This window comes from Sebastes umbrosus, chromosome 4 (genome assembly GCF_015220745.1).
Source record: "Sebastes umbrosus isolate fSebUmb1 chromosome 4, fSebUmb1.pri, whole genome shotgun sequence".
NCBI lineage: Eukaryota > Metazoa > Chordata > Actinopteri > Perciformes > Sebastidae > Sebastes > Sebastes umbrosus.
In genome coordinates, this window is record NC_051272.1 from 26,184,609 (window position 1) to 26,204,306 (window position 19,698).

The 19,698-nt window shown below is 41.2% G+C and overlaps 1 protein-coding gene across 3 annotated transcripts in view; it reads left to right on the top strand.

Moving 5' to 3' along the window:
• Nucleotides 1-13,629: 13,629 nt before the first annotated feature.
• The window catches only part of pskh1 (protein serine kinase H1), an 11,003-nt gene continuing 4,934 nt past the window's right edge, over nt 13,630-19,698 (top strand). The window contains exons 1-3 of one of the 3 annotated variants that reach the window (XM_037768317.1): nt 13,630-13,807; nt 15,792-16,589; nt 17,225-18,148. In XM_037768317.1, the coding sequence (XP_037624245.1) occupies nt 16,521-16,589; nt 17,225-18,148 (993 nt within the window). In that variant the 5' untranslated portion in view covers nt 13,630-13,807; nt 15,792-16,520. Of the gene's footprint in view, nt 14,014-15,791; nt 16,590-17,224; nt 18,149-19,698 lie in introns of all 3 variants that reach the window. The other 2 variants (XM_037768320.1, XM_037768318.1) reach the window with 2 other exon arrangements.

The window sequence follows — 19,698 nt, forward strand, 5'->3', positions numbered from 1 at the left end:
ACCCATGGGATTGTGATCCCGACCGACTTTATGGTCTTTCAGAGGCTTTAGCAGGTTCAGTTTTAGAGCTTGAGCTACAAAACTTAAGGAATCCATTGGTACGCTCCAAAGTTAGGCTACATTTTGGTGAGGAAAAACTGTTATGGGCATTTTCAAAGGGGTCCCTTGACCTCTGACCTCAAAATATGTGAATGAAAATAGGTTCTATGAGTACCCACGAGTCTCCCCTTTACAGACATGCCCACTTTATGATAATCACATGCAGTTTGGAGCAAAGACCATGCTGTTTTTTGATTGCAGTATAAATGTGTTATTTTCACCTATTCTAAAAATGTTGTAGGCCTATTTGAATATTTCTGCATACTGGGGTCCCTAAACAGTCTTGGAATTACATGAATTGGGTGTCACCGGAGAGCTGAGACTCTTGTGGATCCAATGAGCTTAATTGTATTCATGTGTGATGATATTCGTCCCCATAGTAGCCATTTCACTGTAGTGACACCATTTTTTTAAAATTGACCTCACTGTATAAAATGACCTGTGGTGACCTCTAGAATAATCACAGCCTCATGACACTTTACAGCCACAAACTACAGACCTAGAGCATTCAGAGGATGGATGGCTTTCCTAAGTATATTGACAATAAGGGGGTTTCAGAGTAGTTACCAGAACAGAAGTGCTCGCCGTCTAATCCCAAAAAAATGCAATTGTTGCAGAAATCTCCAAATGTCAAAATGTTTTGATACCAAATCACAGCATGGCTTTTTCTAGGGTGTTCTTCAAGATCTTTGTGTCTTAATGTGGTATTTTGGATGGATTATTGATAATATTTTATCAATTCTTGTAAAAATGGTTAAATTTAACACCAAATCTGTGTAACAAATGGTATCAACCCAAAAATTGCTGCACAACTTATGAGACATAATAGAGCATGCCCTTAGTCCTTATACGCCTTCACAATTTATTTTTAATTAATTAATTATTTCATGTTTATTTCTGATGTACACCGCTTCTATGTGACATATACTGTTTACCTGCTATCTCCCCCAAAAGACCCCCTGTACCCCTCTAAAAAGATAAAAATGGGTTTATTGTGGGTCTCAGAGGGTTAACCAGGTTTTTATTGATGTCTATGAATAACGCTGTAAGTATATCAATACAAACAACACAGAGATCTCTCATCTCTTATTTGATTGACTTAGTGGTAAATCAGTTCAATTGGTATTTCTGCTGTTTGCAGACACGTGTTAGTTTCTGTCTAAGTAGTTGTACTGCGGTGCTATTACATTAAAGGGAACCTCCAATTTTACACATCAAAGCCTGTTTACAGATCTAGGGGAGTACTACTGCATATGTGGGAAAATAAATGCAGTATAAAGCTTTTCGTGGCTCCAGAGAGAGCTGTGTGAAATCTAAAAAATTGCCTCAAGTGATCTCACTTGTGTCGGTTGGGACTGAAAACTACAAGTCTGAAAATGAAAAATATCTTAACGTGTGGAGTTAGAAAGACGTGAGCTTACCAGACCTCTGTAGCCCGCTACTCATCTCTGCTTGAGGCTAGCGGGCTCAAGGTTCAGGAAGTAAACCATTTGCATAACACCTGCCTAGGGCCTATAGAACTGGGCTTTTCAGGGAAACATTAGTAGTTATGTAATTAATGTCATCTGAAGAAAAAAAACAGATTATTATTATTTTTAGGAAAGTTACAGTTAATTTGCAAATTATGTAAAACGAAAAGAGGACGTGAGGAAATCTGTCTGCTGCATCTGTGTCTGTCTCCTTTAAAATGACTGACAGAGAGCCTCTATCCCCTGATAGTGTGTGATACTCTAAATTAGGACGCATGGCAAACATCTTATCCATCTATTCTATTTTATCTATTTTAACTACGTAGGCTGCAATTGGGTGCTTTTGACTGGGGTCCCACAGGACCCAAATACATTGGTCTTTTTAAAAAGCACTAATTAAAACAGAAACAGAAAACAATGACATGAAGTCATTAGGAACAAACTGATTGTCAATTGAAGTCATGACAAATTGGAATGATATAATAAAGCATATGTGAGATAAGTATACCGGTTGAGGATTAAAGGTACTTAGGAGCATTTCTATTGCCTCTCAACGGCTCTCAACATGGCGACGGTGAGCCAGTGGCCCACAGCTAACGGTGCTAACAGCGCTAACAGTGCAAACAATGTCGAAAGTGCCTGCAGAGATAACAGTGTTAACCTGAGGGGGAACCAGAGGTGGGGTGCTACACTTCCGCGGCGACGCCGTTGGTCGGGACAATGTTATCAGCTGTAACCGCCATATGACAGCATTGCAGAGCAGCGGCCGAGAGCAACTTCACTCTCTGCTTAGATAGACATTAATCCACTACGTCTTTACATATAGCAAATTGTTTTTTGCTGCTATATTAATGCTCTGAACATCGAATTTAGCACCTTTAAAGCATGTAAACATGTTCTAGTAGAAACCCAAAATACAAGCATGCACCTGAAATAAGCATAATAGGTCCTCTCTTTAAAGGAATCATTGTTCAGTACCTTGAACATTTGTAATGGTGCACTCTATTTTTCAATACTTGCAAAGAATTTCCTCCCACTTGCCATCTCTCTCCATTTAATTTTGTAGATTGGGGAAAACGACTCTAAGATCATATAAAACGAATCCAAAACAATCCACATTTTAACTTCAAAAGTGTTTCCTTTTGACAGCTTTAACACTATGTCTGAGTATAGTTTAAAAGTAAACCCTGTAAAGACAAAAACAGTGTTGGAAGTCCGGCAAGATTCAACTCAGTGGGTTGTTTCAGTGTTAACAAGATGACAGATGTCGGCTTCCAGAGTCTCATCTACCACCTCAGCTGAGAAACAGTAAGAAGAGAGATATATTGATGGTAAAGGGATGTTCAAAACATCCTGTCGGGCCCGACCTTTTGGTCTTTATTTGCTCATTGCTTTCTTTGCAGATCTAAATATCCAACTAATCATTGATTGATGGATTTTCAATTCCTTCCTTTAAAATCTCCCTACAAAAATCATTCCTGTATTTGTGAGCAATGGGACTGCATCGTCCATGTTTTCTGAACTTAAAGCTGCAGTGGGTTGAAATGGAGCAAATATGATTAAAAAAAGTTATTTTTATATATACATCACTATATCCTGTACAGTAGTGCCTCTGTGTCCTCCTCCGGTGTCGTCCTCCAGTGTTCTCCGGTGCTCCTAATCGCATCTGCAGGATTTCACAGACCAGAGGAAAACAACCAATCAGAGCTGATCTGCAGTCTGCCGTCCAGCTTCGGTCTATGAGAGCCACGAGTCAATCACTCGCGGACGCCAACCAAACGGTCAAACTATGCAGCGCTGATCAAATATGAATCAATATTCCGTTACTGTAATGTCTATTTCTGGCCTCAAATGTTTTCAGAAACGATTCGTAGTGTACTGTTTAGCTGTAAAAAAGTGAAAGTTTGTGACCCGGCAGCCATGTTGAGATCTCTTGAAGAAATACCAAGCACAGCCCATCAGCCGGAGCACAGCCAATAGGAACGTTCTCTCTCTCTGAAATGACCTGTGATTGGTCAAAGTCTCCTGTCACGGGCTAGATTTTTTTAAAGCCTGAAAACAGAGCCATGAGGAGGTGCAGAAGTCTAGATTTCTCTCAGAACACTTGAATTACAATATGCCGAGAGGAAATGGAATTTTTGACAATGATGCCAAAATATTGATGCCTATTGAAGCTTTAAGATCCACACATTTACTCGATGTGTATTATGTTTAATATTCTTGGTCTTGTGCCGCTGCAGTGAAACAGATTCCCAAGAAAAACAAAAACAAAGAAGATTCAAATGGCAGGACCAAAGTAATACTTTGCTACCAGCAAATCAAATTGCTTTTACCTGCTGTGGAGCTCATATGAAATGCTCGAAGTTGTAGGCTACATTGATGTAGTAGTGGAGTAAATGTACCTGAGTAAATGCGATCCGTCTCCCCAGCTGCGTCTGAGGTTTCTGGAACCCGTCTGCTCTATTTATCTCTGTCTGCCTGTGGATCCCTCTGTGCCTGCCTTTCTACTCTGGTCTCCTAAGCTGAGAGCTAATGAATTAACATCTACCCACACTGCATTGCCTAAGGAGTGCTTAAGTACTTCATCAACAGAGTACTTTCTTATTCACTTCTACGAAAGTGGTTCATCAGGCCATAAGTTTAACTGGAGCAACTTGTGTCTTTTACTTAAGGGTATCTAAAATAGTGATTTCTCACATCTGCTTGTCTTCCCACTTTCCTGTGTTGTCATTGGATAGAAGTTGGTCCAAACTCAGTTGCATTCGTCATTGTCACCATGTCTGCCTGTCACCCTTTTCGCTGTTCTATTTGCCATTCTGTCGTTCAGTCCATCTTAACTGTCAGCTTACAACTCCATCTACCTGCTGTCAGTCTTTCTCTCCATCTTCTTCTTTTGACATTTTCATTATGGAGATTAGTATTATTCGTTTCATATTCATATTATCTATTTAACTATATTATATTCTCATGTGTTGTTGACTTTATATCTACCTCTCAGAAGTACAGAGGTCATGTTTCCATTTTATTTCCTAACGTGAAAGTCTTAATGCTGTTTAAAATTCTGGTGTAGAAACCTTTCTACAGAGTCCTTTAAAGGGCTTTTGGACACATGCATTCAGCAGTTTGATGTATTTTGTTGAATGACGAAAGGAGTCAAACCATGTATGATTATACATGTATATTCCCCAAAGAAATAGGGAATAGGGACCAATATCAATACCCAGTGCTTTATTAAAGGAACAGTGTGTAACATTCATAACTATGTTTGCATTAGTGTATAATCACCTGAAACTAAAAATTGTTCGTCGACTGTAGTCTTTGCGGTGTGTTCAAATGCAACTTGTCGACCAAGACGAAGGCAACGTGAGGCGACACAACAGTGGGCCCTCATCGCTGCAAGTTCTTTGATGGTTATGATCAGGTTGGTGTGTCTGGGCCTTAAAGCATACACTGCTTTATTAGAAGTAGGGTCACTTTCTCATAGACTTCTATACAATCTGACTTCTTTTTGCAACCAGAGGAGTCGCCCTCTGCTGGCTATTAGAAAGAATGCAAGTTTAAGGCACTTCCGCATTGGCTTCACTTTTCAGACCCGGAGGTTGCCCACTGACCGCAACTCTACTGCTTTGGCTCACTTTCATGGCTTTCATCAGCGGGCAGCTGTTTTCAGCAAAACCCCACTCTATTTCACCATCTCTATGAACCCGTCTTTGTCTTTCAGTTTATTCACTTCTCTTTTTACATTTCGCTGTTGTGATGGTGCTGGTTTGACAGTCTTAACAAGTAAAAACTACCTAGTCAGATGCTATTCAGCTGAGAGCGCCCTACAACTTGAAGTTTAAGGGCATTTTAAGGACATTGAATGTATTACATGGTGATTTTGAGAAATTTCCAGAACTCCAATAACACAGCAGGAGCAGTAACTTATGGACCATCAGCTGGACTATAAAAGTTAGTACCACAGGTGTTCCAGACATGCACAGTTCAATGGGGCCCAAATGAAATCCCATTGTCTCACCTGCCATGCAGATGCTGCACCCTCTGACAAGAATAGAAAAAGTCACTGTAATGTCCTCATAATCCCTGGAAACTAATAGCTCGCCTGAAGTGGTCAATAAGATCCTTACAATGAGTGGGATGTACTTTATGATATTTTTATCTCCTGCGGTGTCAGTGTAGTAGTCATCCAATATTCCTTGAGGGAATTATGCACCCGTGGCAATCAATAGTGAGTTTACTATGACCAGATTGTACTGACAGCATGCAGCAAAGGTCTCTCTGCCTTTTTCTCTCTTTCTGCTCCCTGACTCTCTAAAGCAGGGGTTCTCAAACTTTTTGGGGCCAAGGACCCCTTAAAGGGGAGAAAAATTTCCAAGGACCCGCTCATAATCGTAACACTGATTAAGCATAATGATTACTACCATTTGTAGATGCCATTGGATGCCTATTTGTATTCTAAAACCTTTTCAGCCTAAATACATCAGACCTGTTTGATAGTGATAAACAGAAACACATTTCAATTTGAATCATGTTAACACCACTTTGTTTTGCCCTGATATTGCGGGTACTTTGTAATCAGATGATCAGCACCTGAAGACACATGACGCATTTTGGTCATCGATCACTGTCGCTCAATATAACTGTCGTCATATTTTCTCAATTTATGTAGTTTGGGCTTAGCGTCACTTGACGATGTGGACTGACTCAAATATTTCTCCATGCTCACCAGCTGGCTAGCTGGCTGATAAGCTAAGCTAAGCAGCAGCAGGAACCCTGAGTGAAGTGACTGATTCATGACAGATTGACATGATGTGTCACAATCATGTCAGAGTTTCTATAGGGAATGTGAATGTGACGTCACCGACAGCAAGTCGGCCATTTTTGGAGGATAAAGGGTAAGATTGCCATCCGCTGGCTGTTTACGGCAAGTGTCAAAAACTCTACACAGTGAATAAGATTCAAAAGCCGAATTGTAGTATATATAGTATACAGTCAGACACAAAGGTAGGCTAACGTTATGGGTTTCATTTTGCAAGATACCGGTAGATTAAATATGCAGTATTAACAGATGTTTTGTTAGTATTCCGTTAGCATAACATTAACCAGCTTATCTTTGTCCGGATGATTGTATAGTTGGCATTTGACTTGTAGATGTTAATGTCATATATCCACCAGTTTGTAAATTGGACATCGGCCTTCAAAGATGAACATATTTTGAACCGCTGACAGGTGTTCACTAACGCCAAAACACAACCGTGACCATATGTGTGGCTAGCTGTCAAGGTCCTCTTAATTCGTAAGGATCGATATTATTAACAAACTTCTGTTTTGTAATATATGGCCCCTTTGTCTCTGTCAGCTTCTCTTTAAATGGGCATTTGTCTTTCGCAAGTTCTTTAAACATTTCTGATGATGAATGACTGACAGATGACAGATGAATAAACCAGAGATATATAATGACTGTCTACCGTAGCTTTGTACGCTACCCACCAAAAGTGGCGGCGCACCCCAGAATGGACACAATATGCTTGTTTTATTGGCGCAAATGGTCCCCATCTGTAGATATGTACTTTTTAATGATACAGCACAATGTTATAATTTATAGCAAATTATTTCACAGACCCCCTGACAGAGTGCAACGGACCCCTGGGGGTCCCCAGACCCCACTTTGAGAATCACTGCTCTAGGGGAGGCTATAGAAGAGGCTAGAGAAAGGAAGGGGGAGAGCACAGAAATAGCAATATCCTCCAACAATATCTGACACAGGATCAGGTCATTTTCTCGACTTTCTGCTCTTGTCCCACCGCACCGGACTGCCTGTAAACACACACACATAAAGTTGTACACTCACTGTCTCGCTTACTCATCCTCTGCAGCCTTTTCACAAATACGCAGCACATGCCGGCACATACACAAACACACACTTGAAAAACATAAATGAGGGGGAACCATCATGGGGATATTAATGGAGCCAGAGACACAGACGGAGTCAATTGAGCTTTTAATAGAGCGGATCCTCTTCCTCTGTATGGATAAATAATACAGCAGTCAGCAAATCCAGATCTAATAGATGATATTGACCTTTGGGGGTGGGAAAGTGGAGAAAGAGAGTGAGCAACGGGACAGCACAGAGCTGAGCTGAGAGTCGAGATGCTGAGGAATACACACAAGTGTCAATAGGAGCGGGAGCGCTCAGACAAAGCATCTTAATCAGAGTGCGACAAAGCGGTGATCAATCACGAGGATGACGATGTAGCAGAGCCAGAGAGGCCCTGACCTCAGCTGCACTGCAGATAGAGCTGGCCGGGCAGTACTGGCCCTCAGAGACTCTGTTTCTTTGCTTTTATCCTCTTTCACTCTACGTCCCTCCTTCCTGACTGCATTGTGTCTTCCATTCCTCCTCCATCTCTCCGCATCTCCCTCTTTCCATTTTGATTACTCTCTGCTGCTTCATCCCTCTGCCCCCTCCTCCTCCCTCCCTCCCTTCCTTTCTCCCTATATTTCTGTCTGGTACCCACCATCTGTCATCCGTTGTCTTCCTCTGTCACTGCCGCCACCCCTCTCCCACTCATTTTCACTCCCTCAATCCAATTCAAGGAGCTTTATTGGCATCATAAGATGAATTTTATGAATGTCTCTCTGACTCTCTTTCTGGAACATTTGTATTCCTCCTACTAATTCCCCCACTTTCGATGCGCTACTCCACAAAACTGCCGCGTCCTGTAAAGGCTGTAGAAGTCACGGTCGGAGTCCAGCATGCTCTATCACATCAATATTGAAGTCAAGGCCATGTAGTCTTTATTACGCTGCTTATGAACAAGCAGGGTGAAACTGAATGCCACTCACTTCAGGCTGTTTTACAAGCGCGGTGGAGGCATGAGTGTTGGGATGTAAAGGAACAGCCAGCCTAATAAAATGATCAAAAAGTACAGTTTGAGACGGCCTTAAACGTGACTTTTATGTGTATAGTGACACCATGTGGAAATGCCGTGCAATAGATTAAAACATCATGTGCTGCCCATGCAGCAGGAACTACAACTGAGATGCATGTTTTGCTCTGTCCTCTTCTGCAAATTAATATCTTTAACTCTCTGAGACCCACAATAGACCTGTTTTTGTCTGTTTTAGGGGGGTACAGAGGGTCTTTAGGGGGAGATACCAGGTCAACAGTAGATATATGATGGTATATGATGGCCCACAGCAATTTTGGGGTTGATACCATTTGTTACACAGATTTGGTGTTATATTTAACCATTTTTTACCAATCAAGAATTGATAAAAATTATCAATAATACCTTAAAAATACCACATTAAGACACCAAGACCTTGAGGAACACCATATAAAAAGCCATGCTGTGATTTGGAATCAAAAACGTTTGACATTTGGAGATTTCTGCAAGAATTGCATTTTTCGTCGATTGGATGGCGAGCACTTCTGTTCTGGAAACTGCTTGAACCCCCATTCTCAGAAACCCCCTTATTGTCAATCTACTTAGGAAAGCCATCCATCCTCTGAATGCCCTAGGTCTCTAGTTTGTGGTTGTAAAGTTTCATGAGGCTGCGATTATCCTAGAGGTCACCACAGGTCATTTTATACAGTGATGTCAAGTTTCAAAAAATGGTCTCAATACAATGAAATGGCTACTATAGGGACTAACATCATCACACATGAATACAATTACAATGGCATGGTTTTTACCCAAAACTGCATGTGATTATCATAAAGTGGGCATGTCTGTAAAGGGGAGACTCGTGGGTTCCCATAGAACCCATTTTCATTCACACATCTTAAGATCAGAGGTAAAGGGACCCCTTTGAAATTAGCCATGCCAGTTTTTCCTCGCCAAAATTTTGCCTTAATTTGGAGCGTTATTTAGCCTCCTTCGCGACAAGCCGGCATGGTTGTTACCAATGGATTCATGGTTTCCTAGTTTCATATGATATCTGTGCCTTCACTCTAGCTCTGAACCTGCTACAGCCTCTGAAAGAAAGTAAAGTCGGTCGGCCTCAGGGGTTAAATAGATCCAAAATATAGATTTCAACCACTTGAAGGATGTTAAGAATGAAACCACATGTGTGTGTACGAATAGACAATTTCATACATTGTGAAACGTGTCTAAATGTAATGTTTTTTAGACTGGAGGCATAGTGAAGTGGCTTGGTGGTGAATTTGAGTTGGCTTTACTGTGTAATTGCAGAAACTGATCCATCTGCATGTCTGTTGTGAATTAACTGGCTTAGTTGATCCCAAAAAAAGGTCCATGGACCACCGGGGGGGTCCCCGGGAGTGTCCCAGTGGGATCCCACATCGTAAAGGAATAACAAAATGAAACGTAATGTATAATTTTCATGTTATTATAGTTCCGTGCCATTTTGCTCAGATGTCTGTAGGCTTTAACTGAGCTTAACATCACACGTTCTCTCAGATGTTTTTGATCAAATCAGATGAGGGTCAGAAAAGAGTCATGCTGTACTCTTAACCTGAACTTGTGAGTGAGTTAGCTGGTAACGTGCCACACACCCAGACTTTCTAGTACTTTTCCAAGAGAGAAGTCAGCACTTTGTCAGAGGGACTTCTCTCTGGTATCCAGGAAGTGACGGTGAGGACATAATGGGGTCGAAACAAGCCGAGGGAGGTCGTCCCTTCTCTACAAAAGAAGTTGGGTGGAAGCTCCATCAGGCAAGACAGATAGAAGTACACCGGAAGTTGAAGGATTGGGCCTTCAAATTAAGAGCGTACAAAGTGGGGAGTGGGAAAGGAAATCTACCCAATGTCCTATGATATGAGTTATCAGCAGATAAATTCCTCCCTTTATATAATTTATCATGCAACATTAGGAAAATGCATACAGGCTAATATTTTGCTGGGTAATTTGCTCATGGCTGAGAGCCCTGGGGGCGCAGATTAGCTGTTGGGTCCCCATTAACCCCCCATTCCTCCCACTCCCATGTAACACGTTCAATCATGAATATGCATCATACACACACACACAAGACTGACATAGTGAAGGTCTCCTTAACACCCTGTCAAGATTGTATAATATAGCAGGCCCCATCATTAGATATCAGGTAATTTATTGTGCTGCATAATCATAAACACATTTTCAATGAACCAGCATAAACCAGTTGATACACAGTATCAATAGCACTGGACCTTTCTGGGCCACTCCTTGAGGGGGATGGCATGGCGATTTTCAAAAGGGTCCCTTGACCTCTGACCTCAAGATATTTTTATTAAGATGGGTTCTATGGGTACCCACGAGTCTCATCTTTACAGACATGCCCACTTTATGATAATGACATGCAGTTTGGGGCAAAATCATGCAGTTTTTCTAATGCTGTACAAATGTTTTATTTACGCCTATTGTAAAATGGTGTGTTTGAATATTTCTACATACTGGGGTCTCTAAACAGTCTTGGAATTGTATAAATTGGGTATCACTGTAAAGCTGAGACTCTTGTGGGTCCAATGAGCCCAATTATATTCATGTGTGTGATGATGTTAGTCCCCATAGTAGCCATTTCATTGTAGTGAGACAATTTTTTGAAACTTGAACTCACTGTATAAAATGACTTGTGGTGGCCTCTAGGATAATCAATGCTGCATAAAACTTTACAGCCACAAACTAGATACCTAGAGCATTCATAGGATGGATGGTTTCCTAGGTAGATTGACAATAAGGGGGTTTCTGAGCCGTTTCCAGAACAGAATTGTTCGCCATCCAATTGCCGAAAAATGCAATTTTTTGCAGAAATCTCAAAATGTCAAAAGTTTTTGATACCAAATGACAGCATGACTTTTTCTATGGTGTTCCACAAGGTCTTCGTAACTTTATGTGGTATTTTGGAGGGATTCTTTTTAATCATTTTTATCAATCCTCGAGTGGAAAGAAAATGGTTAAATTTATAGCTAATTCTATGTAACAAATGGTATCAACACAAAAATTGCCTTGTGAGCAACTTCTGACACATAATAGAGCATGGGAATGACCATCATATAAGATAAGATAAGATAGAACTTTATTAATCCCGAAGGAAATTCTTGTGCTAGAGATTGCTCAAAATTACAACAATTCAAGTGTATAAAATAGTATAGTAAATAAGATAAGTAAAATAAAAAAGATAAAAAGACTTTAATAAAACAAAACAAAAAAAGGTATTGATCATATGCAAATATGATGAGAAAAGAAGTAACATTGCACATGAGAATGGAAAAAGTAGTATTGCACATGATATTGATATTATTTTGTTCTCATCATAATGTTTTAAACGCTCATACACTTTCATAATTTATTTGAATCAATTATTTTATAATTTATTTTAATCAATTATTTTTTTATTTCTGATTTATGACTAGAAAACCTTGTTACACAGTGTTTACCTGCATCTCAAATTAATCTTCAGGTCCAAAGCGTGTGGTAAATACTTTGGATTCATAATGGGAGGCAGTGATGATAAGCTGGATATTTATGTGGGTCATTACACCGGACAGTGGCATAACAGATATTTATAACCCAGTTTGTCATTTATTTGGGAAGGGTGGTCCTCGGAATTTTTTTTAACAATCAGAAGTGGGCCTCAACAAGAAGCAGGACAAGCCAACACTAGGATCAGCAGTGATCCATGGAGATACCTTCGTCTGGTCAGCTAACATTACTGCCAAGCAGGTGAAATATAGAGTGATATTGTGGTTTTATCTGACGTGTGTCACCTCACTGTTTTGAGCGATGCTCGTTCATGTCAATAATCATGTAAATATACCTGAACGAGCATCACTCAAAAGAGTGAGGCGACACACGTCAGCTAAAACCACAATATCACTCTATATTTCAGCTGCTTGGCAGTAATGTTAGCCGACCAGACGAAGGTCTCTCCATGAACATGATTTAGATCTGATCCTAGTGTTGGCTTTTCCTGCCTAAGTGCAGGCTGAGGCAGCGGGGCTCTGCATCATGTCTCCCTGCTCTCTCCGCCCGCAGCTGGAGAGAACAGAGGAGACACCGGCACCCGGTCGGTAACGAGAAGACAACGTAACTCTCTGCACAGCTCCGTCACTTCACAAGACACGGGAAACCTCTGTTGGTCTGGAGGAGCTGCAGCAGTTATTTCTGCACAAACGTCCCCTCTACATTCACTAGATATTCTCAGAGCTAAACTAACTCTTCTGCAGTGTGTAGTGAGCGCGCATTCACGTCTAGAGTTGGAGCGAGCTGATCCAGAACGCGCGCTGTCTGAGTGAAGGCGAGCAGGCAGAGGAGGAGGGTAAAGCGGCTACACGCGAACGCGCATATGCGAGCGCGCATGTGTGCCGACCCGCTACATTTATACGCTTACCAGTGGCGGCTGGTGGATTTTTTTTTGGGTAGGGCCAATCAATTTCAACAAACATCCTAGTACGATTCAATGCAAAAAAAGGTATCAAAAAGCGCTACTAGTGCTTGGCTGTTCCATTGTCATGCCGTTAAAATGGGCTGTGAGAGAAGAGAAGTGGAGAGAAGCGAGAGACGAGAAGACAAGATCACGCGAGAACTAACATGAGCCCTGACGAGAACAGAGAGAGACACACGTGAACGTGCGCGCGCACACCATGGGCCAAATCAGTTTGGCTCTCCCGGAAGTCTTTTTTACGGCGCTGATTGGATGAATTGTATGTCATTCATGCTTGTAATCATATATCTTTAATCAGTGATTGGCTTTTCTGCTTATTAGACCCGCCTTCCTTGGGCCAAATCCATTTGGCCCCAGAAAGTGCACTTGCAGCAGAGCAGCTGAGAGGTGCACTAGCAGAGAGTTCAAGGAGGAAAGCAGATATTTGGCGCAGTTATCCTATTTTACAAATATTACGGGTATATTCCATAGGTCAAAAACACACATATTGACAATTTTTATAATTTTTATAATTTTTATAATTAATAATTTTATAATTTTTTTTTTTTTTTTTTTGGTGGCCGGCCGCCACTGAGTCGCTTACAAAATTACAAACAGTCCCTTTAATTTCCACTAAAAAAAATGCTGCAAAGAATTTTCAACTAGTGTTTTATTTTGAAAGTGTAAACCGGAACCCCCATGTAGCCTGGTGTCTCTTGTTCCTCCTCTCTCTGGTGATGAAGGTGGTCCTGAGTCCTGGGAGAAAAACACCGTCCAGAAAAGTTACCGACGGGACAGCTTGTGTATGTGTCTCTACAGTCCCTTTCGTCTCCAAAACAAAACCATGAAACTCCGGAATTGACACAAATGAAGTGAGGGATTTGACTTGTTCATCTTCGGGGGTAAAGTTGGTAAAGTAGTTGTTGAGAGAGAGAGAGAGAGAGAGAGAGAGAGAGAGAGAGAGAGAGTGGGGTGAGGAGGCTGGGCTTGGCTGAGCTGGAGTCCTGCCCTGCTGCTGCTGCTGCTGCTAGCAGGCTAGTTAGCATCAGACACTCCGCTGTCTCCGAGAAGTAATGAGGTGAGATTGTAAAGACACTTTTACATTTGTAATGTCGAGGTTATATGTGAGGGTTTTTAGAAACTGTCAAGAAGTTACACACTGTTGAGAAAACAACTTTCAAAGGAGGTTTTGGCTAAAGAAAAACACACTGACATGAGTAAGGCCTGGACATTTTTTATGTTACCTAAACTTTCATGCAGTTGCCCATCATCTATCTGCATCAGCTGTTAAATGTTACTTACTTATGTGTCATGGTTTCTTCTTTGCAGTGTGTTTTTTAGGGATGTTTCCAGTTCATTTTCTGTTGAAAAAGTTAAGTTTAGTTGCTAAACAATGGCCATTTTTTATGTTACCTAAACTTTAATGCCCATCAGCTATCTGATCTATCTAACCTTAGCTGTTAAATGTTACTTATGTGTCATTTCTTCTTTGAAGTGTGTTTTTTAGGGATGTTTCCAGTTAATTTCCTGTTGTAATAATTGAAAAAAAGTTAAGTTTAGTTGCTAAACAATGGCCATTTTTTATGTTACCTAAACTTTAATGCCCATCAGCTATCTGATCTATCTAACCTTAGCTGTTAAATGTTACTTATGTGTCATTTCTTCTTTGAAGTGTGTTTTTTAGGGATGTTTCCAGTTCATTTCCTGTTGTAATAATTGAAAAAAAGTTAAGTTTAGTTGCTAAACAATGGCCATTTTTTCTGTTACCTAAACTTTCATGCAGTTGCCCATCATCTATCTGCATCAGCTGTTAGATGTTACTTACTTATGTGTCATGGTTTCTTCTTTGCAGTGTGTTTTTTAGGGATGTTTCCAGTTCATTTTCTGTAGTTATATATGAAAAAAAGTTAAGTTTAGTTGCTAAACAATGGCCATTTTTTATGTTACCTAAACTTTCATGCAGTTGCCCATCATCTATCTGCATCAGCTGTTAGATGTTACTTACTTATGTGTCATGATTTCTTCTTTGCAGTGTGTTTTTTAGGGATGTTTTTCAGTTAATTTCCTGTTGTAATAATTGAAAAAAAATGAAGTTTAGTTGCTAAACAATGGCCATTTTTTATGTTACTTAAACTTTAATGCCCATCAGCTATCTGATCTATCTAACCTTAGCTGTTAAATGTTACTCATGTGTCATTTCTTCTTTGAAGTGTGTTTTTAGGGATGTTTCCAGTTCATTTTCTGTTGAAAAAGTTAAGTTTAGTTGCTAAACACTTTTGTACTGAGAGCAAATACATCAAGCACAACAGTTCCAACATGTGATCCTCAGATATAAGATGACCATCTGTGTGTTAGTGATGCTATTTCTTACAATGGCAAAGCTATGGCTTGTTTTCTTGGCCATTTCAATTGTCTGGATGGCTGTAATCATATTTTGGCTGAAAGTTTCACAGTATGGTGTCATCATGCAACTTCTGTACAAAAAAGTGGTGTTTAACTTTAGTGCTAAAATTATCTTAATGTGTTCAGATCAGTTGTTTTCCTGCCAGTCAGTGATTGGCCAAGGCTAACTGTAATCTGCTCCTGTCATGTCAGCATTCAGTATATATTGTATATGTATGTATGTAGGCTAATATGTATGTATGTATATACTATATATATATATATATATATATATATATATATATATATATATATATATATATATATATATATATATATATATATATATATATATATATATATATGTGTGTGTGTGTGTGTGTGTGTGTGTGTGTATATAAATATGTATATATTTGTGTGAGCCTAACAATAATCATTCAAGATTCACATTTCATTTTGTATTCTGCATTTCAGAGCTTCCCTCCGCTGTTCTCCGGCCTGTGATTCTCCAGGGGAGAGCTGCTTTATCTGTGGCAAGATCGCTGCTGACATTGCAGCTTCCCCCAATGGATCGGAGCATAGTTGATGATCTTATTTTCTGTGGAAGTTCTGCCTGAATGTTTCTGCATTTCTCCTAAAGGCAAACACACCTGTTTTAGAGAACCTCTCTCCCTCCCCTGCTCTGGTCAATCATTTTTGTCCCGTGAGCATCCATACAAGCTGTACTCGTGCAGTTTTCTCTCAGACATTCAACAATTACACCATCTGAGATGGGGCCCTGGTAGGTTCTTCAAGGGGCTTGAGGTATCCCCCTGCCAGCCGACTTCACAGCCTGTCTGTGCGTTCAAGACCCCCCAGCACAGGCCTGTAAAAGGATACTGCAACAAAAAGACAACCAGTAATACAGTACTGGCTGATGGAGCCGAGACACAACGTGCTCATCCAGAATATATTCATGAACTCTTGGACTTTTTAAACTGGACTTAAGTGGATGTATCGGGTGTATTCATGAACTGTGACTGCTGATGCCGGCTCATTGGGACTTGAGTGGGTGTAATCGGCTTTATTCATGAACCCTCTGTCTGAGTCTGGGTACAGCCTGGATGTTGGATGCCCTGAGTGTGTTGAATCAGCTGTTGCGGTGATGAGGCAGGGCTGCTGGTGGCCTGTGTGGCTGGCTGGGCACTGGCCCAAGGTGATGTGATGGGGTGCAGGAACAGTAAGGTCCTCCCTGAGCCTCCAGGGGATGTTCAGTTGGACCTCGTCAAAAAGGTCAGTAGGAAAACATCGTTACTACTAGTAATATTGTTACCGCCACAGATGCTTTTACTATTGGTAACAGCAGCAGTATTAGTACTGATAATATTAACTTAATAGGGCTGTTATTATACTGAATATTTTTTCTACTTACAGATTAATCTTTTTGTCAGAAAATATTAATTTAAAAATGTCTTCAAATTAGGGATGTCAATCGGTTAAAATATTTAATCGCAATTAATGGCATGATTGTCCATAGTTAATTGCGATTAATCACATATTTTTTTATCTGTTCAAAATGTACCTTAAAGGCAGATTTGTCAAGTATTTAATACTCTTATCAACATGGGATTGGGATTGTCCAGAAACCCTCACAGGTACTGCATTTAGCATAAAAAATATGCTCAAATCATAACATGGCAACAACAGCTGTCAGAGTGTCAGTGTGCCGACTTGACTATGACTTGCCCCAAACTGTCCAGTATCGGTCGGGCAATACCAACTATAGACTAAGAAACTATAAGTCAGTGTCTTTACATACGACAGTTAATTTAATCTTTTCTTTCTTGACCGGCTGAAAATCAACTTCTGTTGCTCTGCTCTGGTTTGTAATTTGCATCAGTGATGAACTGTGTTCTTGTATTTTTCAGGTTGATCCTCCCCAACTTACTCAGACAGATATCTATAAGCACTTCATACGAGGGGATGGCACTAGGAGCAAGATGGGTGGGGCCGGTGGAGGGGGAGGTGACAAGGCCGTCTCCACCTCCCCGTATCAGGCCCAGGCCCAAGCTGCCACTCCCACTGCTTCTGCCCAGCCCCCTAAGGACCCGTCCGATCTGTCGGACCCTCAGCGGAAGAAGGTGGCAAAATACCGAGCCAAGTTTGACCCCCGGGTCACAGCCAAGTACGACGTCAAAGCTCTGATAGGTCGCGGGAGTTTCAGCCGGGTCGTTCGCGTGGAGCACAAGAGCACGCGGCAGCCGTACGCCATCAAGATGATCGAGACCCGTTACCGGGAGGGGAGGGAGGTGTGCGAGTCGGAGCTGTGTGTTCTGCGACGCGTCCGTCATACCAATATAATCCAGCTGATGGAGGTCTTTGAGACGGCAGAACGTGTCTACATGGTGATGGAGCTAGCCACCGGAGGAGAGCTCTTCGACCGGATCATTGCTCGCGGCTCCTTCACAGAGCGGGACGCCACGCGGGTGCTGCAGATGGTGCTGGACGGCGTCAAGTACCTCCACACTTTAGGGATCACCCACCGAGACCTGAAGCCGGAGAACCTTCTCTACTACCACCCCGGAGCCGATTCCAAGATCATCATCACCGACTTCGGTTTGGCCAGTAGCAGGAAGAAGGGAGACGAGTGTCTGATGAAGACCACCTGCGGCACACCGGAGTACATCGCCCCTGAGATCCTGGTGAGGAAGCCCTACACGAACGCTGTAGATATGTGGGCGCTGGGGGTGATATCTTACATCCTGCTGAGCGGAACCATGCCATTCGAGGACGACAACCGCATGAGGCTCTACCGGCAGATCCTCAAGGGGAAGTACAGCTTCTCTGGAGAGGTGAGGAGTCATATCTCTTACACACTGTCTCTCTCTCTCTTTCTCTCTCTCTCATAAACATACACCCCAGCAGACTTCACCCATATTTGGAATACATTCCTCACACCGCATGAGGCTTTGTCAACAGATTTCCAAGAAGTTCAGCTTTTCTTGTGAGGTGACATGGTTCGATCTTCTCACGGCCTGCTAGCTTGTCGTTATGTGTGTGCACGCTGAAAAAAAAAATCTGTGTTCATACACAGCTCTGCCTCTGTAAATAGGAAACAAAAAGTGGATCGGGCTGAGCCACTAGATTGTAGGCCCTACCGCGTGTCATTTTTTACATTCAAAGCTTCTATTGAGGTTTTCAACTGAAGATTTGAACGTCTGTTTAATAAGCTACAGGTGCGAGCCTTCCTGTGTGTGTGTGTGTGTGTGTGCGGCAAGCGGGAGGGCAAGCCGATTTTTGACCGCAGTTTTTGAAAGGCTAAATACCTACAAATATGGATTGAAGCTGAATATTTCGTAGATAAAAACTAGGACTGTCAAAGTTAACACAATAATAATGCGTTTTAAATTTGTTTTAACACCACTAATTTCTTTAACGCATTAATGCAACTTGCAATTTTTAGGTCGTAGCGGGCTCAGTTTTAAAACTAGAGTGATGATACTGGCATCAAACTAGGAATCCACTGATACCGACCAAAGGCAAGGCATTTTGGCAAGGAAAAACCAGCATGGCCATTTTCAAAGGGGTCCCTTGACCTCTGACCTCAGTGAATGAAAATGGGTTCTATGGGTACCCATGAGTCTCCCCTTTACAGACATGCCCACTTTATGATAATCACATGCAGTTTTGGGGCAAGTCATAGTCAAGTCAGCACACTGACACACTGACAGCTGTTGTTGCCTGTTGGGCTGCAGTTTGCCATGATATGATTTGAGCATATGTTTTATGCTAAATGCAGTACCTGTGAGGGTTTCTGGATAATATGTATCATTGTTTTGTGTTGTTAATTGATTTCCAATAATAGATATATACATACGTTTGCATAAAGCATATAACCCACTCCCATGTTGATAAAAGTATTAAATACTTGACAAATCTCCCTTTAAGGTACATTTTGAACAGATAAAAAAATTTACAATTAATTTGTGATTAATTGTGATTAACTATTGATGATCATGCGATTAATCACGATTTAAATATTTTTATTGACAGACAGCCCTAATAAAACATGTTATGAATTTTGGGAATGATTAAATCTATCTTTTTTCAATAAATTTTGACTTTTGGACTTCGGAGTAAGACGTCGGCACACAAGTGGCAGCGTCCGGCCCTTTTCTGCTTTACATACAAAATAATGACCTTTTCATGTCAACACACATGAAGCAAATTAATGTTTTTTTTCCCCGTAGTCTTTGCCTCGAACAGATGACTTCTCATAGCCGTTTTAATTGTGTTCTGAAGGCTGAACGCTCTGGAATTAGAATTAGACTGGAATTACCAGGTCTCTGAACATGGGATTTCCCAATCCTGAAAGCACACACTTTACCGGGAGGAAATCCCG